This window comes from Paralichthys olivaceus, chromosome 3, assembly GCF_024713975.1.
Source record: "Paralichthys olivaceus isolate ysfri-2021 chromosome 3, ASM2471397v2, whole genome shotgun sequence".
In the NCBI taxonomy this organism is placed as follows: Eukaryota; Metazoa; Chordata; class Actinopteri; order Pleuronectiformes; family Paralichthyidae; genus Paralichthys; species Paralichthys olivaceus.
This window is the reverse complement of record NC_091095.1, coordinates 14,146,218-14,173,859: the sequence shown is the minus strand read 5'-3', so window position 1 is coordinate 14,173,859 and position 27,642 is coordinate 14,146,218. Positions and strand designations below refer to the sequence as shown.

At 41.7% G+C, this 27,642-nt stretch overlaps 1 protein-coding gene across 1 annotated transcript in view; it reads right to left on the bottom strand.

The window, feature by feature from the left end:
* agbl4 (AGBL carboxypeptidase 4) overlaps positions 1-27,642 on the bottom strand; it is a 256,311-nt gene that overhangs the window by 141,662 nt on the left and 87,007 nt on the right. The window contains exon 4 of the mRNA XM_069522085.1: positions 12,019-12,113. Within this exon, the coding sequence (XP_069378186.1) occupies positions 12,019-12,113 (95 nt within the window). The remainder of the gene's footprint in view (positions 1-12,018; positions 12,114-27,642) is intronic.

The following is a 27,642-nucleotide window of genomic DNA, read 5'->3' as shown; positions in this document are numbered from 1 at the left end:
ATTTGGAATGAAAAAAAGCTACTCTGTGCAAACATAAACACAGATACAGATCTGGAGGCTTGTATTGGCAGTTTTTAACAACCAACTAATTAATCTGCAACATCGACAGAGTAGACCACTGAACATATTGTATACTTAATACAGTCTATAGAGCAGATACACCGGCACATGTAGTGCTGTAGGCCTAATTGTATGCTATTTATTCCAATTACAAATATACAGACTCAAATTCAAACAAATAAAGAAGACTTTTTATTTTACCCACATAATAAACAAATCTTAATTCTGAACCTTTCAAAGAACAAAACCTATCCATTACATACAAAGTAAAACTAGTCTAGTATCATATGAGCCCCACTACTAAACTAAATAAGGAACATTTTAATCAAACTGCTCTTTGACAGACTAATGACCCGGAGGTGAGATTTATTAGAGACAACAGCAACATGAACACTAGTCTTTGCCCCATGCATATTCAGATGTCATCAACCTGTGGATCTTAACTAGATTAGAGGTTTGTGTGTTGACATTCACGGCATTCAGACGGAGCGAGGGGCTTTCTGGCTGATTGCGCTGACATGTCAGCTGATAATTCAGGAAGTAGAATACACATGAATAGATTGGACAGCATTGTTCTCTAAATGACAAGATCTGTCTTCCCCTCCACCTCCTTAATTATCTTCCTCGGTTATAATTACACGTGTGAAGGTCCAGAGGACATCCACTGTTGTGTTGTACTGTCTGCCCACTGAAGTTAGATGAGATAGGCAGCAAGATACCGGCTGTTAATGAAGGTTACTGTCTGCTGTTTCAAAATCAAGAGCATTAATTATAAAAATGATGCACAATTTACACAAATCACTCTGTGTCATTACATGTAATTAGAAGTACTACTGTTTACATCTGCTGCTGCACTAATGTATACTGTTGAATGATACAATAATAGCAAAAGAGCAGAATATCCGTTCATTATCTATACCCCGTGTTTCCAACTGAATTAAGGTGACTCTCATGCACGACAGATTCCAAGTAACAGGTACCCTGACTAAAGAGTGAAAGATAGAAGACCATTGCCTGTCACAACTGCAGCTGAAACTATGCGACTTGACTGCGTGGATGGTAAACATGTTATGGACCATAGTGCGTGCATGCCATAGCAAGATGAGAAGTATAAAACATTTTTTCGGGTCATTATGAAACCGTGGCTTGGTAATTGATGGGAAACACTGTATAGCTCTTCTCCTTTGAGGGTCGTGGATGGGGCTGAGCTCGGAAAAGAGGTGTGGCACATGTTGAACAGGTTGGCAGCATATTGCAGGGCCGGCATACAGAGAGAAACAACCATTCACACTCATAATCACACCTTTGGTCAATTTACAGTCTCCAATTAACCTAACTCCAATCTGCATGTCTTTGGACTGCAAACACATGAGAGGTTTGGTCGAGATTTCCTCTTGCTATAAGGCAACAGTGCTAGCCACCACACCATCGTGCCACCCAACAGCAGATTATGATAATTTGGAATATAATGGCATAAATGCCGCAAAGTTGTCCTTCAGTTGACAGTAACTGTTCTTCAAAATCCACAACATCACACTGCATAAACATCTAACAGTTGGGACGCACTCGAAAATTTCATTAAGAATAGTGATGACAGAGAGCAGTGAGTGACCTGGGGGTCTTTAAGCAGCCTTGTAATTCTCCCTTAATGAAGCCGATGAATAAATGATTTGAGGCGCTGTGCACGAGGAGAATGATCCCCCGTCATCATGTCTCAGCAGGGTTAGTCCAAACCTCAGGGGAGTCCTCCTCCTTCCTCCTCCCCTCCACCTCCTCCCTTATCCTTTAACACCCACATCTTTGCACCTACTTCTTCCCTTACATTCGTCTTTCTCACCTTACAACCTTCTGCCACCCCCTCCGCCTCCTAGCCGCACATCCCTCTCTCCCCTCCACACTGTCTGTGATTCTAATCTCCTCTAAAACATATATTTCTGGGCTGTGGGAGTTGGCAGACAGTGAAGGCCACTAACAGACTCCGACTGACTCATCCCATCATAAACAACTAGTGGGTGTCGGCGTGCTGGTGGCCCTCCAGTTTCAGGCTCGTTCATTTTGATGCTGATTGTTATTTTCCCTGTTATTGTTTTTCTTCCCTGTGACTTGAGATTGAGAGGGGGGGTTAAAAGTACAACTCTCTGAGATCAGGCAATCTTACTCTCTGGGCCAGAAAACAAAGATGACAGCAATAAAAAGGAGAACCAATTGCTCTTTCATTTCATTTCCACTGGGAAATCAGGCTGAGGGAGGAATAAAGGAGCTATAATAATAAAGTTTAAGAAAAAAGGCCTATGGCTTTCCATTCCCTACGCAAACCACGAGAAGTAGCCACTGTGGACAGCACAGTTGCTCAGGGTCACACATGTTGTTGGAGGGGAGGTTAAGAGGATTTGCAGCAAGTGGTGAAAAAAACAGAAAGACATTAAACCATTACAAGCATTCATGTTTTTAAGTAGTTGAAATAGTCTCCTTTCAATTTTCTTCCTTTTCATGCAAAGGAAAAGAAGAAAATGGATAAAAAATGACAGATGAGAGAAGATGATGCTGAGATTTACCTGTGAACCAGACACAGTATTCAGGTGAGCTATTTTGATCCGGAACTGCCCTGCTAAGCTGATGCTAGTAATTAACATAATTCTACTTAACCAGAGTATTTTTTTTAAACAGTGTATCATTCTATGCTGTGACATCGTTATATTGCTCATTACAGTGGCACACAGTGCCGCTATCTCCAGATGAACATCCGAGTTAATGGGCCACAATAAAGACACCACTGTCTTCATTTTATGGCTCAGTTTTCAAATGGCCTACTTGGCTGCCTTACCTACTCTCTCAAAGGAGCCATCTAGGTCTCTTTAAGACCCCTGATATTCTCAGCGCACTCTCTGCTCCTGGCCTATGTCTCCTCTCCATCCATTCTTCCACTCCCCTACTCGTTTCATCCTCCTCCCTGTATTCCTGACAGCTACAGGCAGCCTGTCGCTAGCCCTGGGCCTTCTCCTGTGCCTTTAGTTTCATTAGCGGGCCCCAGATGCTTAGCTACTTACGAAATTATGAAGGGCCAAAGCCAACCGCCTCCAGATGGGACCAATCTATATTCAGATTAGCTGTTTCCTCACATTCAGAGCAATCCCACCCTGATGTCCTACAGTGTCGTCAGCAAACATGCTGACAAACACAAACATGAGCTGGTACAAACAGATGCACACATTCACTGAGGAGGCCATGTGCACATGTTGAGTACACACCCAAGGCAAAAACACACACATGCACAGCTTGATTGTGTGGCACTTCTCTCTCTCTCTCTCTATAGGAAAACAATAGCTTAGCTGCTGCACTGTGGTTCACACTGCTCACCTGAGTTGTTACCACAGGGTTTTTTTTTTCTCTTAAATGGCCATTTTCCGAATGGACGGAGAGACTGATGATTCAACAGTGGGCTCTCTCAGATGACGTCAATCATTGGGGAAACCACCATAACAACATGAAGGCTAACAGCAAGTTTGACGCTAAAATATAAGATGATTATAAGATGATGAGTGCTCAATTGATAGTTACTTTTTCACTCAGAGGGGCTTTGAGGGAGCACAAATATATTCCCAGAATCAACAGATTGTAGTTTGAGCTACTCTATATAAATATATTGTATGAACAATAACCAGATAAGAAGCCTTTTGAGCAAGCATTGGTGCAATAAGGGCGAATTTATAACAATGTGCCCTTAATGTTATAGTGGGATGTATATTATATGGATAATTGAATTGGCTTACATGAGAAGAGAGGAGGAGTAAATCATTACTTTACCAACTTGTCGTCCCTATACCTCCTCTCTCTTTGTTCATACATCTTTTCCTCTTGTAACTTTAGCTCTGCTGCAGTAATTAAATCAGAGTTTTGAGACAGTCCAATCCCCTGAACTTCACACACCATTTCACTGCTCACATCTCTGACACCCAGGCACATCTGAGAAGCACAGAGAGGAGACCCATTTCAATACAATCATACAAGTAACACATCCACAGACGTGTCTTGACACAACACACACACACACACACACACAGATTTAGCTGTGGAAACAGAGGGGGGGATGCTCAAATGACAGCTAGCTAAAGCAAATGGTTGAGAGCTAATGGAGGTCGTGCGTGTGTGTCTGTGTCTCTTCAAACTTATGCTGATGTACGGTATATCTATGTAAAGAGAGTGAATGTATCAAAAACAAGGAAGACGCTGAAGGAGGATGAGAGGTGAATGTAATGAGAAGGACGAGAAGGATTTCTTCGAAGATCTGTTTTTCAAAAGAGAGAGTCGACAGTGGAGCAGTTTTGTGGGGCTGCCAAGCACGGATACTGGCCGTGCTGAGGCATCTGTGGAGCTGGAACCTGCTTCACACCACTGTTGATTTAGCTGAGCTATCTGAATTCATAACAGTGTCTGAAACACATGCAGACACACACACACACACACACACACACACAGACTCTTGTATGACCAATCGCGAGTCAATCTCAACTATCAGATGTTTTTGTTGGGCCACTTAGGGGCAGTAGAACCTACACAAACAATGACACTGACATATTATAACCTTAAAAGTTTTGGTTGTACCGATAATCCTCCTTTTCCCTCTTGAATCCCCAACGAAACTCTCTTTGTCTGCTGTTAAGTGAAAAGATAGACTATATATAAAGATGGACCATACGTCTCCACTTCCTCCTACTATCCAGAAATGATGCCAACTGATGTGACTTTTTTAAGGATTGAGATTCGATGGCTTCCCTTTTGGGGAGCTGTCATGTCAGTTTATGGTCTTGAGGAGTCTTGCAGAGTCATATACATGGTCCTAAATACTCCTTTGAAGCTAATATGTCATGTAAATACGTTGCTGAGATACCTATAATTCCTTTGGTGGGATGAGGTGGTCCTCTTGTCATTTTGTTGAGCACACCCAATAATCACACAAACCCCTGTTAAATAGAGTATGCAAAAACCGGCATGTGTTGAGGAGTCTATTTGTGTAAAAATACTAATTTAAAATAGTAAGGTTTTTGTCTTGTGCCACACCGGGCATACGCCAACAAAACACTGTGCAGTATTCATGAGAACAGGCTGCCTGAACACAGAGGGGTGAAGGTGAGGTCTTCGGCCTACAATACTAAAGGCAGCCGCTGACTTAAAGTACAGTAATCAGGGGACTGTTGGCTGCAGAAAAACTGCAACGCCTCACCTAGTTCATTATAAGATGACACAACCAATTTGTACCTCTGCCTGCTGCAATCTACCAAATCTCCCCTGACAAAAGCATTTAGATTAGAGCACTTTCAGGGAGGGCAGCGCTGACATGCGTACCCAGCCTGTAAAAGGGGAAATGAAGTGCCTTTTTAATTCTCCTCCAGGCAAACATAAAACTGTCCAGGTAAGTCATTTGTGGGTTGAATGGAGAGCCAGAAGCAGGTTGCCTCTCCGTCACAATACACCTTGCTCTTTCTCTCTCTTTTTTATCTACCTTGTCTCTACAGGAAACTGCACAAACACACGCTATAACTCACACACACACCCTCATTCTCATCTATTCATCTATTTGTTACATTTTGTCCCATTATTTTCTGCCACATAATCCTCTTTCACTTCCTCTGGCAGCATGCTAATGAGTTTCCGTGAACAAGGAAGCAGCACATGAAGTTGACTGTGCTCTCTCATGCGCTCTTCCTCTCTTGCCGGTTTGTCCTACGCAAAAGGATAAAGATAAATTGGAGATGGAGAGAGGTGTTATTTCAACTAATAAAACAGAACTCTGTGTGATCACTTTCCGCTCTCAAATCTTTAAAAACAACTGGAGTGAGGCAGAGAGGGAATCAGTTGCCCCCAGAACATGAGCACCACTCCACATATTGGCGAGACTAACCAAACCGTGTTCACAGCTTCAGTACATCAGGTACTCCCTTCTTCTCCTTCCAAATATTCACTCAGATTCACACATCACTCCATTTCCTCTCAGCAGTCAAACCAGTGACAGATAATTTGGTTTGTGTATGTGTGTCTCACTTTCCCCTGCACTTGGTTTTTATTAAAAGATTTGTCCCTCTCCCTTATCACACAGGAAATGTTGACGGAGAAGACACATCATATATAACATTTCTTTAATCTAAAAATCTTATATAAAACCCATAGGCTGTCAAATGATTGCGACGGCTCCCACTCCAAAATGAGACTCAGAGCGAGAGGAAGCAGCACAGGACATAGTCTCTTTTTCAAATTAAACATGCACGCGCCCTTGCAGATACACAGGCCACAGGCAGGATATACAGTTGTGCTAAAATTACTTTACAGTAAAGATCCTAGTAAAGCTGTGAAATTGAGAAAAGTGGATGTGAAACGACAGTAATGAGGAAGGAGGTGAACGTGTTAAACCTGGGCTGACAATCCATTTCCTTCCTTTAGCCTCATATCTAACAAGTATCACCACAGGGAGATGAGCAAAGGGGGAAATATGCGGGGCAGACAGATCCGGTACTGAACATCAACATGAATTGGTTGCAAGTCAAAAACCAGGAAGGGAATTTATTCATTTCAATACATTGTGTTTTAACACTAAACAAGCAACTCAGACATCGCATCATACCACTGAGACTCCCGCTGTAGCAAATCACACTTGTTATTATGCACATGAAGACACTGTATAATTGTGGTTTGTCTTGTTGCAGCACATCTGTAGGGAGCCAGAACATCGCTGTTTACATTTCCTCTGCGAATACCTCTGTTACGTATCTATCTTTGTGCCACTGGTGTGATGACGGTGAAAGCCTAAGATGTTGCTACAAATCTTCTCAAACAGCAAACCAGGGGTCGCTTGATGTTTTTATGAAGCAAGTCTGTTTGGAAATGAATCGTTACTCTCGCTTTTATTGCTCAAATCACCCGAGTCAGTCCTTGTCCTGTTTGCCCTTAATTAACAAGCGTTCAGTTCTCCTATTAATTAGCACAAGCTATTAGCTATTTTACATCACTCTTCATTTGTCGACAATTAAAAGGTCTATTATTAAAAGGCGCTCCACATGGTTAATTGTGCAAGTGGCTCAGCAGCAGGGAGGGAGCGGGGAGAGGAGAACACCGACTCACTGAATGCGGGGAGGAGTCAGCACGGGCACTGCTGTGGTTGACACAACCTTTACAGTCTGTCTGTCCCTGACACTCTGTCCTCAAGAGAGAGACCGTCCCTCTCACTACTGTCACACTGTGTTTGGATTCAGATGGACAGCATGGCAGGGTGGCAGTAAAACTGGTGTTTCTAGACATAGGAGGTTTCTTTATAGAACTCAAACTGTGGGACTTATGGGTACAAACTAGAAGCTGGTCTCAATCGCTTCTTTTCTACCTTACTTCATTTGTGTCTTTGTTTAAATATCCACTCAGAATGAGACTCATTTTAACGTTTAGTGATTATAAAAAAATTTGCATCAGTGAGATGACACCCTGACACTTGGGATTTCTGTTGTTCACAGTTTACCATCAAATGTAATGTGGCCATAATCAATATATATATATATATATATATATATATATATATGTATCACATGGATACTCTTTGGTGTTGTATTGTGTATTTCAGCTCATTGTTTTGGATGTCTTGTAAGCAATGGCAGCATTCATATCGGGGATATTTTAGCTTTATTTCCATCTTTAAATACAGTCTGTATACAGTATATTTTCTCTAAACAGCAGACAAAGTTAGCAACTAGCTGCTATTGAGTATTTTGGAGCTGAAGGGATAAAATAAAAAGGAAAGATATGAGTACAACCATCTGCTACCAAGTTTGCAATGTCAAATTTTTAATATGTCAGTAGTTTACTAAGCTAGTTTTTGTGGCCGAAAGATAAATTATTGGGGGTTAATAATGGAGCTGAGGGTGTGAGAATTCATCCAATAAAGCATAACACTAAATATGTGGACAAAGAGGTGAAAACTGGTCACCAGAAGAGAAAAAGTGAAATAAGTAAGGCAAGCAGAACTTAAACAATTGAACTTGTTTAAAAAAAACAGGGAAAATAAGATCTATAAGAGAGCTGAGAGAGAGAACTCAAAAGGACGAACAGGAAGGAAGCGTGGTTGTCGGAAAAGAATGTAAAGACAGACAAAGGTGAGCGATGAGAGACACACAGAGCAGTGGAGGTATCCTTTCTCTTCCCCTCTCCCTGCCTCACCTCTCCTCACCCCTAGACCTCTGCCAGGGCTTAACAAGTGGCAAGGGAAGCAGGCAGGCTGGAGCTGTGCTGATTGACAGAACAATTACTGCTAACATGCAACCCAGCGGAGAAGCAGACATCTCCAAATAGAATTTCACTATGCTGTTGCATCACACGCTTACAGGAAGGATTTTGGTAGGAAAGCAAAAGTGCTTGACGGACCAACAAACCAACGGACTTACTGACTAATGGATGGACGGACTGACTGACAGTCTCTGCTGAGCACAACTGCTTGAGAAGTGCTCCCCTGCTTTTGTTGCCTCCCACAAATAAAAGAAGAAAGAAAAAAAGCATTTACCCTTGATCAAGGTTGGCTGCTTCTAACTTCAGAGGCAATGTTTGGCAACCAATTTCCTCCAACTCTGACTGTTCATCTGTTAGCTCAGTTAGAGGTGTAGCTATTTTTATCCTCACACCTACTGACTGGCAAAAAAGTGGAAAGTTAATTAAAAGAGACACCGCACATCTGAACATTTCCAATATGTTATGCATCACAGCTATAATAAGCTGGAAATGATGTGAAGACATGATTTTTAGGAAGTGACAAGTCAGAATTACAAGTAAATTGTGTTTTAATCATGTTATTCAACATCATTTAGCTTATACAATAAAAAAATGCTGTCACATAAGAGCTTTATATTTTTGCAAAGATGGAGGTTTGTTTCATTTTAAATCAGAAGTGTCTGAGTTAGTTAATTAGCTAATAAATCGATTTGTTCATCGATCTGCCTAGATTTAGCGATCAATTCATCATTCCAAGGCACTGGACTGTTGGTTGGACAACAGAACTGACTCCTGGAACTTGTGGTGGATAATTCTCATCCTTCTTTAACATTACATAGACATTATCAATCAACTAGTTTAGAACAAATTCTGCAGGTTTATTGATAATACAAGTAATAAAGCCCTAATAACGTCTGCTCTGCACCTCACGGGACTCTGTATGAGGCATCTGTTGGTTGATGCACTCAGTCTCACGCAGCCATCCTGGCCATTACCCCGCCCCATGGCATTCCGGCCTCCAGCAGCTGCATTACACCACGCTCCCTGAGTTTCTAATTAGCTTATCTCAGAAAATAAGGATGCTGGGCAATTCTTTGCTCTAGCAGTCTAACAACAAGCAGACTGCAGGGAGTGTGGTTGGCACCTAGTGTCACCGAGGGGGCTGTTGTCTTCGACAGACTCTTAGAAAAAAACTAAATGTTCACGCTCTTTCCTCAGTCTCAGAAACTCTTTGACTGTTCCCAATTTCATAACCCTTTTTCTCCTCCTTGTACTTTAAGTCAATTACCAATCACAAGGGGCAGTTTAATTCCATAGATTTCAGTCAGTGATTAATGAATTTGACACGAACATTTGCAAAAGGAGACCGGTTTACTTGTATTTTATTCACCAGCTTCTTCACTGCGCAGATAGAAGTGGCTGTTAATCAGCTGTTTAGTCCATAAAATAAGATACTGTTGTTCTGCTATTCCTCTGTTGGTGCCAAAAATAAACAAAGCTCCAATTTCTATACAGTGGATAGAATCTAATAAAATATTCTTTGTTTTAGTAGTCTGATCACTGACACAGCCATCAGTATGTCTCACATTTCAAAAAGTAATGCAATCCCTTTCAATTAGTCGATCCATTATTCATTATTTATCAAATATATAACGTCTAGCTGTGTTTAAATGCCAAATTATACAGTAAATCTATGTCAGCTCTGATGTCTCCTGGCTGGAGGGGGGAGTCACAGAGTGAGGGATGTGAGAGAAAGGGATGGAGGAAGGAGGAGAGGATAGATCCCTCCACCTGTAGCAGTGAACTGTAATCTGCCAGTTGTCTCTCACTGAGACGTCCAGCTTAGCCAAGGCCAGCCAAGCCCAGCAGCCTCCAGCGCCAAACGATGCTGGGACCCCAGGACATGAGGCACCTGCACGGGGAGATAAAGGCTTCAACTCCTGAGCTAATACTGACGATTCTTTTGATAGATACAGACGTGGGGTGGTGGCTGCAGGGCGGTGGGGAGAGAGGGGGAGCAATCTTTTCCAGCTCACTCTCTCATTCTCTCCTCCCTGTCTACCTGTCTCAGTAATCTCTCTTTCTTGTACTTTGTGTTTTTCTTCCTCCACCCTCTCTCTGTCTGTTTCTCTTCAAATCTCCCTCCCTCTCTCTCTCTTTCTCTCTTTCATTCTCTCTCTCTCTCTTTCCATCACTCTCTCTCTCTCTCTGTACCTTCTTTATCCTGTCCTGTGTGAGTTTGGATCAGACAGGCGAAGCTCTCCACGCTCTGCCTTTTTATTTATTCCATATCTGTAACTGTCAAAAAGAAGATTGCTACTTTAGGAGCTGTCTGTGCTTTGTTGTGCTCACGGAAAGTCAAACAGAAGTGGTTGTGTTAAAAGCATCTTGACCACTTTGTGGGGACACAAACAGTGTCAGCTGTGGTCTTTGGAGCCCCAGACAGTTGGAAATGGCTCTACACAAGTCCATGAGACGTAATGCCTCTTAAATGACACAGTGCTGAGAGGAGCGGTTAAAACAGTACTAGCCTGGGGAGGTAAATGGAGTCGGGCCTCTGCGACATTACCTCCTATTGTGTCTGTCACTTAAATACCTATTTATGAGAGCTTAGTAAAACATAAACATGCCCAGTGTTGCATGATTAGCATATTAAGAAAAGCTTTGGGACCTGAATGACCCAAAAAGGCTCCTGTACAGATTAACCCTTCATACACTGAAAGTCAAAACCATTCAGAAAGTGGAATTTTTCATAATCTGGGACAAATTACTGGGCATAAAATGACAGTTAAATGACCACAGCTTCAAACCACATGTATAGAAACGGGGATATAATGTTGGTTTATGTTGTAGCTCTGTCTACACAGTAGCTTAACTGACAGCGTAACACTCACCTAACATCGATTTTAAAGCAAGCACTCGCCAGCTTCACCGTAAATAAACTGTTGGCAGGATGAAACAACAGAAGTGGCTCTGAGAAAAATGTGTATCTCCACGAACATAGTTGCAGCTATACACCACACTAACATAGAGAGAGTGAGGCAACCGAGCTGTGCTGCATAGTGATGCACTGCACAGTATTGCATGCTGCAGTTCATCTTTCCTGTCTACGGTGTCATGCCCATTGTCTCTTCTCATTAGCCTGCGACCAGCATGCTACGATATGGTTGGTGCTGGCGCTAGGCTAGCAGACGCACACAGCCCGGGTGGCAGATGCCGGGCGTTTCTGCGGATGCCCTCCATCAACTGATGACAGATGTCAGGGCTCCTCTTGGACGGACTCGACCCACTGGATACACCAGCCTGCTCGGCAGACACAGTGCCCACCCCCACTGCACCAGCCCAATTCCCTCCTGCCACACCTACTCATTCCCACACAAATGCATACGCACACGCAGGCACGTTTCTGCATCCATCAGTCAAGCGTTATTACATCAGACAGCCGTCATACTGGCAACCAATGGATCACATGCTAATGTGCCCGGACGCATCCACTCAGGAAATATAAAGTATCTGTCTTTAGAGGGTGTGTGTGTGTGTGTGTGTGTGTGTGTGTGTGAGGAGGGAGAGAGAGAGAAAGACAGGGACTGTGTGTGTGTCTACTGACGGACAGAGAAGAAAAGTTTTTCAACTTTTAAAGTACCACAAGTAAAGTAAAAAAACATTCACATTCTAATAAAGCCCATACAATATGTGCTCATTGTTTGGTCTACTTACCATTTCGGCCTGCTGGTTGACTTCACCACAGGAGACATGCCATCTCTGTACAGGCTCTTGGTCTTGGAGAAGTTGACCACATTGAAAATGACTCTCTGAAAAAATTTAAAACATAGGGGACACATTAAATTCACAAAGCATTCGATCACTACTGGGTCACAAGGTTTTTATGAGTGGATCTGGATGTTTTTGTTTGCACTGTACAGCACACAAACTTACAAGCAGCACAGTAAAATCATATCACTCTTATCACCGTTAGCTGTGATTATGAGAGCCTGCACCAACAAAGCCAGTAGAGAACAAGACTGCAAGGTATCATGCATGTATTTATGCATTTTATAAGAAATACAAGGTATTAAATATGTTTTTCAAGCCAAAAATCATTAAAAAAAACCTAATCTGTTAACAAAGATTTCTAGGAGCCACTGTTAATATTTGATCCTGAAAGTTAGAACCTAGATAAATGTGAATATTTGCTGCAAAAAATACATCATAATAATTGTTTGTTATTTAACAAGATTATCTAAAAACTACTTTCTATTAAACTGTGTAGAGAGGGACATGACCAAGGAAGAACCCATAGAATTTTGGAGTAGATCCAGATAAACAGGTGGAGATAGAACCTTTTTAACATGATATAATATGGCGTTTGCCTTGGCAGGCATATCTCTGAGCTCTTGTAGTTTGAGACTGAATCTGACAAAGAATCATATCTCAAAAAACCTTAGCGAGTGTGTGTGTATGAATAAAAGGCCAGAAATTGACTCATTCTTTAAAACCATTTCCACGTGACCGGGAAGTTGTCGGAACAAACAAACCCCCAAAATGCATAAGAAGCTCAGGCAAAGGTAAAAGTTGCCACAGCCACCATGGATATCACCAACAACCCACAAAATCCATGCACATTAACATGACAGTGGGGAGATAAGGCAGCTTTAATGTCCTGCAGATGATCCCATGTTGCAGTAACAAAGTTCCTGATAAAGAGGCAGCAGCTCCGAGGAGTGCCGGCCTCTAATCTGGGAGGACATTATGGTTCCTCCCAGAGGGATGCTAGCTGGCCCAAAACATTAAGCTTTGCCTGGAGCGATGGTGTCTGGCTTTTCACCTCCACTGGACCAAGGACTTTCTTTCTTAGCTTATATGTTGTGTGGAATAACCCTCCCCTCCCTCCCTCCCTCCCTCCCTCCTGCCACCTCCAGCAGCCATGATTAGGATCAGAACAAGCAGGAAAATATGCAGAGAGAAATGAATAAATATACAGTTTAAAAAGTCAAATGAATGGCGATGGTAATACTGCGTTGAGGTAAATGAATCCTATTGATGGGGCATATCAAATTACCAAATAAGTCCAGGTGGTGGAAGTTAACTGGGTGCCACTGAAATCCTATTACAGACTCACCACCCTCCTCTCCCTCCTTTTCTTTCTCGTCTCCCTCCCCCTCATCCATTTCTCCCCTTCTCGCCCGCCTAGCATCAGAGGAATGGGGATTGTGGATTGTGGCAGGCTGATTCAGACTTAGGTAAAATGACATCTAACTGATGTTGAGACTGGCAGCAGGCTCCTGTAGCAGGGAGATAAGACCATTGCTGCTGGCATTTCAATTACACTTTACTGCCCTGCACATCTGTTGCGAGAGCTACTTTTCAGCCTTTTCCCCTCAGGCAAATACAGCCTTACTCTGACTCCACTGGCTTTCTTTGACTGCACAGCCTCCTTCCTCATTCGTTATCCACAACAAATTCAGATTGTCTTCCTCCTTAGCTTCACTCTACCCACTGTTTGTAATCTATTTGTTCGGCCTGTTTAACTCAGAGGTAGCCCAGACTGGACAGGTGACAGAGACACAGGGGAAAAGAAGAAAAGAAAAAGAAAATTGAATCGTAGGGAGAATGATGCACAATGGAAGGGTGGGAGAGAATCAAGCAATAAAAAAGGTGTGGTTGCAAAGAAGACATAGGAATAGACACAAAGAGGATGAAGAGACAGGATGATAGTCGTGCAACGGAGATAAATATGGGAGGGACAGAGTTACTGAAGGTAGTAGCAGAGGAAGGTAAGATGGGCTCTGGCTGGGTGGACAGATGTAGAGGAGACAGGCGGGTGGGCTGATAGGCAGGCAGGGAGGCACATGTCCTGTCAGAGTCTCTCTGTGACTTCACTGAAGCTAAACAGATTAAAAAAGAATCTCTACATCTTGTGATTAAACATAACATCAGAAAGTCAGTGGTACAAAGAACTTTCATAAGCTTAAAAGGAACATAGGGAAATCCTGGAACACTGACAGAATCATTATGTGCGTGTACAGGACGTGTGTGTGTGCGTGTGTGTTACCAATTTGATATTGTTTTTTTCTTTCAGTGGTTTGAGCTATCTGATAGTAACAGATTCATTAGGTTTCTGTTTACTGCAGGAGTTTCTTACCTTCTAAACTAAACCCTCATGCTTTCTATAGTATCATAGTACTATTTACTGGAATATAACAGTAATCAATTAAAAACAGATACCTTTTTTTAATGTTGGGGCAGATGGTTATTTTCCCCCCCTGTCCGTATGTTTTGGGATTAGTTATGAGTGAGTGTGATTTGTTGCAGATTCAAATGAATGTCCATATCCAGTCAATTTAAATGTGGATTTTTTTTTTCCTTATTAAGAAACATTCACCTTGACATTAAGGTTACCGATAAATATGGAGGATATAAATGTGGCAGTTGTTCAACATCGACTTTTGTGAGTCATTTGTGAGAACATTGTATGAGCTCCATACACCAATGTGCCACTTTTGTCAGGTTGAAGGACATTCATGGCACAACACAAACCTCATTTTACCCTGGTGTTTGAATGAACCAACTGGTTAAGATGATCGATTTTGTTATTTCCATTTCAGTAAATTAAATACTCTTAGCCATCAAAGAGCAACAGAATTTAGATAAGCTTTCCATCTGCAGTACTTGAAGAGTGTCATGAGTGTAGATGACCTACATGCAACACAACACAATCATGTTAGAGAGACAGACATGTTAACACCACAGGAAGTGATCAGAACAATTGTTGTACATGAGTTTCTCAGTTAGCACTGCATCTACAAACAGACAGAGGACGACAGGAGTCAAATTCTTTGTGTTTGTGTAATACTGTGTCTCTCATGCTCTCTCTCTCTCTCTCTCACACAATCACATGTGCATGCACACGCACGCACACACACACACACACACACACACACACAGACACACACACACACACACACACACACACACACACACACACAGATATACAATTTAACTGAATTAAAATCAAGCAAACGCTGTAGGGCCAATTCTCCGGATCGTTAAAACTCACACTCACACGTAAGAAGGACCAATTTAGAAGCCTCCACATGTGCGCACGTGTGTGTGTGTGTGTGTGTGTGTGCGTGCGTGGAAGATTTAATTAGGCTGGGAGCAGTTAGAAGAGATTAACATCCATGCTGTCTGAGCTGTCTTGTCTACAGAGCGTGTCAAAGCCCTGCGCCGTCCCCATCACTGCTGAATGGCAGACTGGAACAGGTGTCTCTGTGGTGTCAACGCAGACACGCACACACATGCACACACATACACACTAACTTTGCACAGAAATAGACATAAATATAACATCCAAGTGTAAAACAAAGTGACAATTCAAAATGAGATCAGGTCAAAAGTAGAATTATTCTCAAACTTGAAAAAGGCATTTTGTGCATATGGCTGAACTGTCTCTTGTAGACATAATCTTGCCACAATGTGCCAAACTCAAATGAACCTTAATGGAGCAATAAATAAGATTTTCACTTTGTCACAGCAGTAAACACATATAAAGTATCTACAAAGACTAATGAAAGAAGGGATCAAAATCAAAACCAATGGCCCAACAAATACTTCCTTGCAAATGCAAAAGAAAATTTGAATCTTGAATTAAAGCTTTGTTCTTTTTGTTCTTGCAGATATTTAATGTCAGGTTCACTGGGATGTAAACTGTGAGCTGTACATCACAGTTAAAGCATAAATAGGAGTCTCGTTCAAAATGTTTTGGGTGGATTTTTTTGTCTGAATCAATAATTTCTAACCAAAATCTCTTTGGTAACCATTCAATAGACTTCAGCAGCCAGCTATAGCCACAGCTCTTGGTCCTACACTAGCCCTGCTGGTAGCACTTCAGGATAGGATTGCATTTAGGACCAAACACTGTCTTTTGATCTACATCGATCCAGCATGTGGAAAGATAGCGTTGCTTCCTGGAAGAGGCCTCCATGAATTATTAAAGAAACCATTTTAAATGCATAGACAGAGACCTCTACAGAGACTGAGCACTTTGTCCTGTTTGATGGTGAGGGCTGAACACACTTGATTTTGAATGATTCCAAAAAGTAATAATGTGTCTTGAATGTCAAAGGTGTAGACTGGGTATATTAAGTCCTAAACCCACTCTTGCCAGATTAAGGATAATTGTTTTCAGGTAGAAATGAAGATGGTGACTTTGTGAAAGTTTTTTAAGTAGGTTTTGCTGGTTCCTCACTGAAAAAGGAAACTATAGGAATTTGAATCTCCTTACGGTTAAAATGTGCTGTAAAACTAAACATAGTAAACGAACTACCATTGACGAGTTGACGAGTATGTGAAATACCAATCACTAAAAGGCTTTCATGTTGTTCAAGAGTTACTTCAGAAAATAAAGCAAACTATATCAACCACAAACTACAGAAAACATAAAAAGATGTAGATTATCATGTAAAACGTTTGTACTTGTGTTAGATGGCCACCAACTCGGGGAAATTGTCCTGTCAGCGTTTTGGCCAGACTCCACGGGACTGATGGGTCTTTGTGCAAAAAACAGCAACAAAAAACCTCCTTCTTGTTGCTGACCCTCAGGCTCTGACTGGAGCGAAAATTAGATTCTTACCTTAAAATCACTTCATCACAGAAACATTATTATCCCCACAACATTGCACTTGAAATGTTGCCCAGTGGTCAAAAAATAACAACTGTGTAGTGGAGACAAATTGTCCCATTAGGGATCAGGTGAGGTTACCTGAACACATCACCACACTGTGTTCCATGAATCATCTTGGATTAAATGTGATTCCTCATCACACAAGCAAGCAGAGCAAATCTATGAGGCCTGTCCATAACCATCAGAGACAGGCAGGCTGATACCTGCTGGCAGCTCCAGCTCTGTCTGTTCCTCTCTTGTTCTCTTTGATCAACCCGATCACTGACGCACAGCGTGCCAACTACCCACTATTCCGGGGACTACCTGACACCGCCAGCAGCACAGTAGACACACTCCAGCAGAGTCCAGCACCACACACATAGAGATACACATCACAAATCATCAGTTGCTAACCTGTTGTGATTTCCTTTTAATATTGAAGGTAAAACTATGTAAAACAGATTTGTGATTTACAAGAAAACATTATTAATGATGAAAAAATCCGATAGTGAAGTGATGACTAAATATGCAGCTTTGCTCATCACCTGGATAGTGTTGTCTAGTCTGTTATTCCTCAAATTAATTTAGCTGAATGGAATAAAAGCAACGAACGATGTGAGAAAGTCACATCAAAAATGTGATTTAAAACTTCCTGTTTGCTGCAACAGATTTCAGGATTGTTTCAGTGGCAGATTTTGCCTGTTCATTTTGGTGTGTGTCACTGGTAGATTCAGCAATCTGCAAACCCATGGAGATGTTAAAGCTAGTGGGATAGCCTTAGCAGAAACTTAGCTGTCATAGTTTATTACAACTTGCATTTTACTGTAATATATCATGTCATCAGTTGTGCTGGTCTTTTCAGTAAAAAGTGATTATAGGATCAGTAGGTTGCGAACAAACCTCAATTACCTGGAGAATCTACTCTAAACAGCTGTCATGTCTTACAGAGCAGCTTCCTGATAAAACTTTGACTCATTACACTTCCCATGGTTATGCACGGTTTCCTGTGCAACTGCACTTTCGGTTTTACTTCGAAAATAAAGTTGTCTAGATAATCAGGCAAAACTGTTACCTTGCTTTTAACAACACTGTCAGACTGCTCGCATTTGTTGGACCCATTTGCACCTTTTACTAGCCACAGACACCTCACTGTTTGAGTAGCAACAGTGTTTTTATAACCAATTGAACCAACTGCTAGAGCTGTGAAAATAAAACACTACGTCTGAATAAACTGTATAGTTTCCCTTAAGGCTGACATGGCCCAGAGACTAGCACAGTACCACAAGTGCGCTTTCAGCGGAATGGGAAGAAAAAGTCTTGCAATATAGTTATAATTGTCAAAACAGTCTGTCTAATTTATGTAAAATGCTACTGGTTGTTTATTTTAACAGTCAGAGAAAGCAGAAACCCTTTTCAGAGGGTGTGTGGCGACTCTCCAGGGTGACATTATGTTAAAGGCAGCTCAGATATGGCTATAAGTCCCCGTGAAGGCTGGTGACGGTGAGGAAGGTCACAATGCAGTATGGCGGGAATAACAGAATGACAGGGGAACACTGAGGGACAACCTGAGTCCCTGCAGGTGTGGACGGAGGTCACGAACTCATACGTGTAGGGCAGGACACCCTTGTGTGTGTGTCGGGGAGAAAGGACGTGATTCCTTCGGGAGCACATGCATGACCTTGACTAAATCTGCTATACGTAACCTGACACACTTCACAAAGTCACTCGCTGACAATGTCACTGAGCACAACTGAATGTCAGTTATGTCAACCAACACACGTAACCCCCAGATACACACACACACACACACACACACACACACACACACACACACACACACACACACACACACACCTAACAATTCCTGCTCTCTTTTACCTTCTCAAATTCCCTTTTTTTTCAGTGTGATGTTGTTGCTGACAGTTTAGGTCCCTCATGACCAATGTCAACTCAAGGTGCCAACACAAGGAAGAGGAGGATGGGATCCTTTAAACACATTACAGATACACAAACACACACACCCCGCCTCCATCTGCTACTCAGGTGACTCACCCACACACACATGCGCACACACATACACCTGAAGGTAAACTGACAAAACAACACAGCAATATTTCTACAGTAGTTTTGGTTTGTTTGTACTTAGTCTGAGATGCCCCGTGGAAAAGTGAGCTAATATGCGGGGGGAAGTTGTGAGATACCTAGCTATTGATCCTGGGGGCCACAAGTCCCAGCAGCAGCTTTTTTAAATGTCAGCTTTTAATTTCCTTCTCCCTCCTTCACTGAAAAAAAAAAGATTTATTCAAGGCAGAGCTGTTCCAGGAGATATCAGATAGCACGGTGACAGTCTTTTAAAGAGCTTTTGTTTGGTTTAGGCATTCATGGCTTTTTGTATCAGACTCTTTTATTCAACCCAACGAGGAGGAAGTTTCTGCATTGGGCATCGAGTTGAAAGGCAATCTCTCTCTTCCATTGTGAGGCCATGTACAACTGGAGCTTCTTTAATTAGGGCTGTTCTCGCACTGAGTGACAGCAACGGCCGCTACCCTGCAGACACTGATGGAGGTCACTACAACACAAACACACACACAGGCTGCATCTACTACTACATTTACTGTAGAACTATACTATTCCATTTTAGCTTAAAACAAATCAACTTTGCTACTCTTTGTCCACACTACTCTGGTGTTTTAGAGCCTCTAGAGTGGAGAAGTTTGGAAATGGTCCCATTGTGTTTTAGTCAGGACGGGCAAAAACAGAGATGTTTGGAAACGATGAAGAAGACACTCACAACCATTTGCTCACGATGTAGCCTTCGCTGATTCGCAGGCTTCTACTGCAATACCCCCTTCCACAAGTAAACAACTGGCAGTAGCATTGGCTACCAGTTAAAAAAGCAACATGAATAATCAGTTACAAGTGTTGTTGTAGGTGACAAATGATTATTCGTGCGATGTAAGCGGGACGTGCATGCCCAGTGTACATGAGGGGTCATGTGTTATGCGTTTTAAGGTGTGTAAGTATACTAATGTGGACGGGGATTAAAACTAGTATGGGGCCAAAAAACGCAGCAGTATGGATCCAGTAACACACTGTGAGAGAGATACTGTACTGAAACACAAACAATCATTGGAATTGTTAAGCATTACGTTTTTGTTTTCTGGATGAGTACGTTACAGGTCACACAATGAGCTCACCCTAAAAGAATATCGAGATAAACATTAGTTCACCTCTGAGGACGTCTTTTACTGCTTTTCACTTAATTACCCAGCCACATTCTGCACATGCTATAGAGATGCCACGGCACTATAATAAGATCACACATTCATGTTGTGATTTAATAATGAGCTTCTTTGTGTGCGTGTGTGTTTCTCTCCTCAGTGTGTGCTCCCTCTGGAGTCGATATGTGTAGAATGGTTCATGGTCAGCTACCCACAGATTGTCAGATATGCAGGGACTCTACGTCTGTTTAATTGACAGGGTGTTTGGACAGCTCCTCGCCAATAAGACCCCGTGTTCTTTGAACAGGCAGTTCCCGTTTTATTACCACCCTGCCCACACTCTGAGAAATTTATCCCATATGTCCAGTTGACACAAAATAGCACAGTATGCTTTCTTCCACTCTTATTCAGTGTTTTATTGTCTCACATAGAAAGCTGTAATGAAAAGGAATGGTTATTTTACCAGAGGCAGAGAACATATCTCTACAGCTTACTCGTGCTCAACATTCAAGTGAGAAAGTAAAATACATGATTTTAGTTGTGACGGACTAACTCTCTCCTAAAAATTCTGTTTATATACAACTACTTAGTTTTGGCGTTTATTTATTTAATTTATTATTATGTAGTACTGTTTTAGTACCCACTTTTTGGGGATTTGGCAAATGCAATACTTAAATAATTAAATATATTCACATAATTCAATTTAAATGTAATTTGATATAAGTTAATTTAAATGTAATATAATTTAGGCGTAATAGTGTTCCTTTTAATGCATTTGTTGATTAAATTAAATTAGTTGTTAATATAGAAGACAGGGTCTATACAGACAGGGTTGTTAAAATTCATCAATCATATGTGAAGCTGACATGGACATGCATATGATAATATCGTCCTGCGAAGGAAACTGTTTTTATGGTAAATCTTTGAAATGTACTCATGAGAATTGGTTCACATAACAGGAAGAAGAAAGATAATATCATCTTTCTAAAAGTGGAAAAAAAAATAAGTTTGCTTTTCTTGAGATTTCGACCCACATGTTCTTGCTCTGCTGCTTTGACGAGGACAGAGCTTAGGTTTCAACCAGTCCACAGTCCCCACTCCCTCAACAGCAGCTCTGCTGCTGCCACAGGCACTCAGTGAGGGATGAACAGAGCAGCTGCAGAACAGCCAACTGCTGCACATCCCTCCTCCCATTCCTCTCCACGCATCCGTCTTCTCACCTTCTTTTCTCCCCTATGCCTTCTGCTTTAAATATGGAAGAGTTAATTTTCTCATTCTGCAGGCAGCATCCCTTTCTATTTATCTTTCCTCTTGTGTTTTTTCCCCCCTCTCTCTCAGGCAGGGCTGTGCTGTCAGGCCCTTCCAGAGCAGTGGGGTTGTCAGGAGTGATGGATGACTATCAACCTTCTGCTGTCTTCCACTATGCTCCTGGGAGATTTACAGGCTCGCTGACTACCAGGCATGAAAACCAATCTCTCTCTCATTCTTCCCTCCCTTCCTCCATCCATGCCTGCCTCGCTCCTTCCATCTCACGCTCTCTATTTCAATATCTCCTCTGTTACCAAAAAAAGCTTTCATAATGGAGAGATGTGTGCAAAACAACATTGAAATTTGTGCTCGAACAGAGGGAAGCAATTGCTCCTCTTGAGGGTTATTGTGGATGTGTCAGGGGGGACTAACATCCTCAGAGTGATACGCTCGGTCTTTGACAGCCTATCTCGCCCATCTTCATCTTCTGCATTGCTTCCAGCTCCTTCACAGACTCGCAACACATGAGCATTCATCCATGCTCCCCTTGCTACTGGTAATTTTGGTATCGAGAAAAGGTGCCTGGCTTATTGCTGTCTATGTAGCAATCGCTAAACTGTTTTCTGTAATGATCATTTAAAGGCATTTTGTTAATGCAATTAAACAGTTTCATTACTATTCTTGCTTGCACGGATTGAGGATTAGGATGCTAAATAAAGTTGTGTAAACGTCTTTGCTGCAATGAGCAGACAGCATGAGAAAACGAAAGTCATGAAAGAAATCTTAAAAGTCTACAGTTTGTTTTGTTCTTCACAAACAGCAAATCAAGACCTTCCTGAAGTATCATATTTACACTATTTTCAAGCAGATAGAAAACCCCATAAAGATCACAACACAAATAATAACAAACTACGATCAGAGAATAAACTTCTATATCAGTAATATAATTCCTTGAGCAAGGACCTAAATTCACAAAGACATCATATCAAGACATTATCAAATATCATGTCTACAAATTCCATAACTATTCCCGATAACTGCTACCTTTCAAAAACTGTCTGGGGAGGAAACCCATAATTGCATTCATTTGCAAATTCGGCAAAGGAACCATGCTGGCAAGTGGAATAAATATCAGCTTTAATATGCACATAGTGCTGACACCACTCTTCGGAACGAAGGTGATAGACGTAAATGACATGTAAATGTTATTTAGATTCCCATCTAATAGCATGCAAAGCAGCGCTGTGTCTCGCCTTATCAAATATCTGAATTAGAAGATGTGGCCCCACCTCGATCTCAGACTGTGTATGTGTGTGCATCTCAGTCCGCTTGTCTTTGCATATAAGAGGGTACAAGCATGTACACAATATAACACAATCTCTGCTCCTATCTGTCAATACACTGATGTTTCTTACCCATCTGTATTCTAGAGCCTGTTTCACTAAGTCTCTTATAGGCGGTAACTGTTTATCACCATTTACGTACACAGGGAATGTGCATACTGGTGTAAACAGGAACACGATTGTCTATTCTCCAGATGTTTGCTTAGCTGTAGAACATACGGACTATGAGGTGAAATGGTTGCTGACAATAAGCCTTAGCAATGTTTCTACTTTGTTATCTGTGTTGCACCACGAGTAGTTGAGGCTGACATTGTTTCTTTTCCTCTGAAAAAGGGTCACGTGAAAGGAGCAAGTTCCAAAACTTTTTCTGTTTATCCAAATGAAACACCTGAAACTTGTAAGGATTCTAGGTGGGGTGGTCACTGTCCGACCGGCATTCTATTGGTTATGGAACATTGACAAGGTCATTTCACAAAAAGCAGAAATCTGAGGGCAGATGTCTCACAAACGCACACAAATGGCCTGAGAAATTCTGTTGCTAAAGCTCTTGTTGGCTTTGTAGCTATCATGTACTCGTGCTGAGTGACAAGGCGGGGGTGACATTAGATACAGTAGAGGCAAGAATACACAGCACGCTGCATTCTCAAGTGTGCAGCGTTGTAATTGGTCAAAGACTAGTTTTTGCCACAAGCGTTGTTTCACACCTGCACTCCTGTAATATCAGGCGTCAGAGTGAATATGTTACTTTTGCTTTCTTGCACTATCCGCATTAATTAGAAAAAGCACCCCCCTTGGTCAGGCGCCACACTACTGCCAGGAGCCACAGGGCGAAAAATGAGTCATTTTGAAATGAATAATGGATTTGTGTCTGCAGGGAGAGTCGAAGATTCACAGGATTCAAGTGTGTGTGTGTGTGTGTGAGTGTGAGTGTGTGTGTGTGTGTATGTGTGTGTGTGTGTGTGTGTGTGTGTGTGTGTGTGTGTGTGTGTGTGTGTGTGTGTGTGTGTGTGTGTGAGCTAGTGTGCGAACCCCCGCATTGAATCTATAAATACATCCTTGCTGGTCAATTCACTCCGGCACAGCCCTGTACTCCTCCAGATGCTCGCTCAGTCTTCCTCAGTCGTCTCACAACCAGATGTGAATATGCAGATGTGAGAGCAGGAAGGTGCAGAGGGAGGGGTGGAGCAATAAAATCATAAATAAACAGGAGCTTTTGCGGGTTTTCCTGCAACAGTAACTGCTGCCATTTGACCTCAGGCAGTCTGCGGAGGGGAGGGATGATAGATCTGCCCTTCTCTGTCCTACAGCTGTTCACACATCAACAGCAGAAGTTCCAATTAAAACGCTGAAGTGGCGGCATCTTTATCGGTACTGACACTCCAGAGGCCCATGTGTCACTTCAGGCCTGGATGAGCTGATGAAGGAGACTTGGTGAAGGGAGAGAAGGTAGGGAGGTTAATGAGAGTCCAGTAGTACTTGCAGCCCATATTCTCAGCCTCTTCTCTCTGCACTGTTGCCTCGGGCTTTCACTCTGACACACTGACATAACACATTGAGACTAATTTAAAGGCTTGCTGAAAACAGAGGTCAAAGGCTGTGTGAAGGCTGTGAATGCGTGCTGTGTGTTTGTGTCTGTTTTCATAGCAGCTACATGACTCGGAGAGGATGGAGGTTGAAGGACACCGAGGCTCATATCTGACAGCCATGCTGCATCAGCAGGAAGTGATGTCACAGGTCATTGTTGAGGATGGTGAGGTGGGTCTATGAGGGCGCTAACCCCACAGCCCTGCTGGATAAGCAGAGTGCTGAGAGACTAAAATTTCAGTGTGAATGCTGTGTGAATGGCAGATGCCCCGGTAGAATATCAATCATTTTGTTTCTTCTAAGACATGCCACGAGTGTAATGTACAAGATGCCAGGGTTACATCCAGTCTGTTTTAATGAGATGTGGCACACCTCATGGAACTGGATCATAAATCACTCAAACACACACATTAATGATTAGCAGACTACAGATTTGGGTGGCTGAGGTCAAGCCAGCATTCATTTGCATGTCCGTGCAGGGTTACAGCTGTATTTTTTCATGTTTCTCACTTTAGAAAGACAAGTGTTGCAGTATGAAAACCTCTCCTAATGAAATACTGTGCAATATCAAACATACCAGAGCAAACCATATATAAACAAGTTGTGTTGGACTTGGCAACTGTGGTAACAGTACTGTTTTTCTAAATAAGGCTTTCACACAAAGTATATTGTTATTTGTGGAAATAAGACTGATTTGATTTGATCAAATGTGAGGGAATTAATTATTGTTTGATTTTGGGGAATTAAAAACTGTTTAATATATAACTCTGGACCGCCACTAATACATTTTAAGTAAAGATAACTATGACTAAATATAGACTAAAAATTAAGCAAGGTTTAAGAGACTTTAATACGGAATCTAAAGTATTTTACTACTTTAACTCTAATTATAATTAATTGTTGAATTATGGCCAAACACAGTGGCACAGTGGCCTTGGCTTTTGTCCACCAAAATCTACGCAGGTTGGTGTTTGGTTCAAGTGAATGTTTGTGTGAAATTTAAAGATATTCCCCAAATTCCTGAAACATCAAGTGCATGAAGAAAGCATGAACACAAGCCTTCAGCCACAGCAGTGACCTTTGTAGTGGCATTATTATAAATATAAGTGGATGTACAAATCCACTTTTGTTATTTTAACTGCAGCAAAAGGTTCTTGGACCTGTTGTGATTTTCAAAGAAGGTTTACATAGTCTCAATCAGATTGCCAGCTCCTATTCCCTTTAGAATCCAGGTGTTCTTGCACCTTGGCAGAATGCTTTTATACAGGTGAATTTCCAAGGTAGCGAGAGACAAGGGTAAATGGACTGTATTTACTTTTCTACTCTTATCGACCACTCCAGAGCTTTACAACAAGAGTCACATTCACCTGTTCGCACACTGTGTTCAGCATCTTCCACAAAGATTCTTCGGCATGCGGTCTCAAAGCATCGGGGATTGAACCACCTAGCCCCTGGTTAGTGAACAACCAGCTCTTGTTCTTGAGCCACAGCCGCAATGTCAATGTTTCTATATATCTTGTGTTTTCTGACTACGAGTTCTAGATTCTCAACTTGAAAGTGACAGGACAGTGTTAGCATTGTGTGTGAATAAATAAAACTGATGAGAAATAAAGTATGAAGAAGTTTCATGACAGGATTATGTGGAGGCTGCAGTTTAATTAACATGTGTCCTACTGCTTTCAGATGGCCGCACGGATTTAATGACCTGAAGGAGAAGCTTCTCAGACTGTGTAAAGCAGCTGTATAGACAGTCAAAACTAATCGTTATTTCCTTCATAAATCAACGCAGATGCATATTTGCTGTTGCACTTACGTTCTATAGAAAGCCATTTCTGTTAGACAGTGTCAGAATATCAAAATGCTGAACCAATCTTTGACAATAAACTTTTCAGGCATGTTATGTCAAACTTATTCTAAACGACAATCTATGCAGTCTCACCAATATTCAGCAGAAAACATGCTCCAGTTAACAAAACAATTCTTTGTGTCACATTCAAAATCAGTAAAACATTAAGCACTCATCACTCATTGACTTCAAGAAGTCCACGTCAGCAGGTCTAAAATGCTGCTGCTGTGACTTCGTTTGCCTATAGGTGGCACCCTTTGGACTGAACTGTAGGTCTACGTCTGAAAGTGCTGGTGCTGCGACTTTGCAATTGGATTATATTGACTGTGCCTGGTTTCAGGTGCTGCACATTCCCTGACATTGTGTGTCCTTGCTCCTGGTCGTATTACAAGATCATTTATACCTGGACATTTTTACAACTTGCTGTGAGTAGAGGAGCATAAATCAAAAAAAGCTTACATTACCATCTTCATGACAGGGGACCAAAGAGGACACTGGATTTGGATGATCCCAACAGATGTAGGTTTGAATCCATAAATCACAGAAAACGGAATTTGAGTTTATCTTGGAACACGTTGTGTTGTTTGGTCACCATGCAACACACCTCTTTGTTGTTCCCATATTAAAGTCAAGCCCTTTTTTGTAAACTATTTTAACAAAGAGGATATTTTTCTTTAACCAGTGGCACCACGACTGCATAACAGCCGATGACTGTAAGCCTATAAATGCTCCACCATGTTTTTACCCATGTGTTCCTTTTAGTTGGCTCTTTGTGATTGAGAGGCTGTAAAAAAGCAATCTTCTCTACCTCCAACTCATCAACATGCATGGGTGGATGCACATACTCACACCAGCACACGTACTTAAGAGAGACTGGTGAGACATGGCACAGCATTTTATTTTAGCTGCCATGCTTTCTGTCTGTCTGGAGAGACAGCCCCTGGTCTCTTTCTGCAAGACTGTAAATGATGAAAAAATCAGCTGCTTCACTACACCACCGACAAGCACTTGCAGAAGTGTAGGAAAGGACAAGTAAAAGGACAATAGCTCAGAACCAAGAGAAAGCGAATGAAAGAAATGTGTTTAATATCAATGATGGAATCAAGGAAGCAACCTTTGGAAAATCATACGTAACAAAAGTTATAGTTTTCCTCCAGTTGACTGATTAAAGTCTGATAAGCATGGAAAACACCACACCCATCATCGATTGGTAGCACAACAGATCAATAAAGCACTAGCAGCACACATGCCAGATAGACTAACACAGATCCAAATAATGAAGCACATGGCATTCTTAAAAAACAAGTTCTTTCGGAATTATTTGAAGCCTTGAGTTAACAGGTGAAGCTTTTTTAGCTAATTGAGAAAATTCAGGATCACTGTATTGACATTTGCAGAGAAATGAGAACAGAATTAAATGTTTAATGTGGAGCAGAG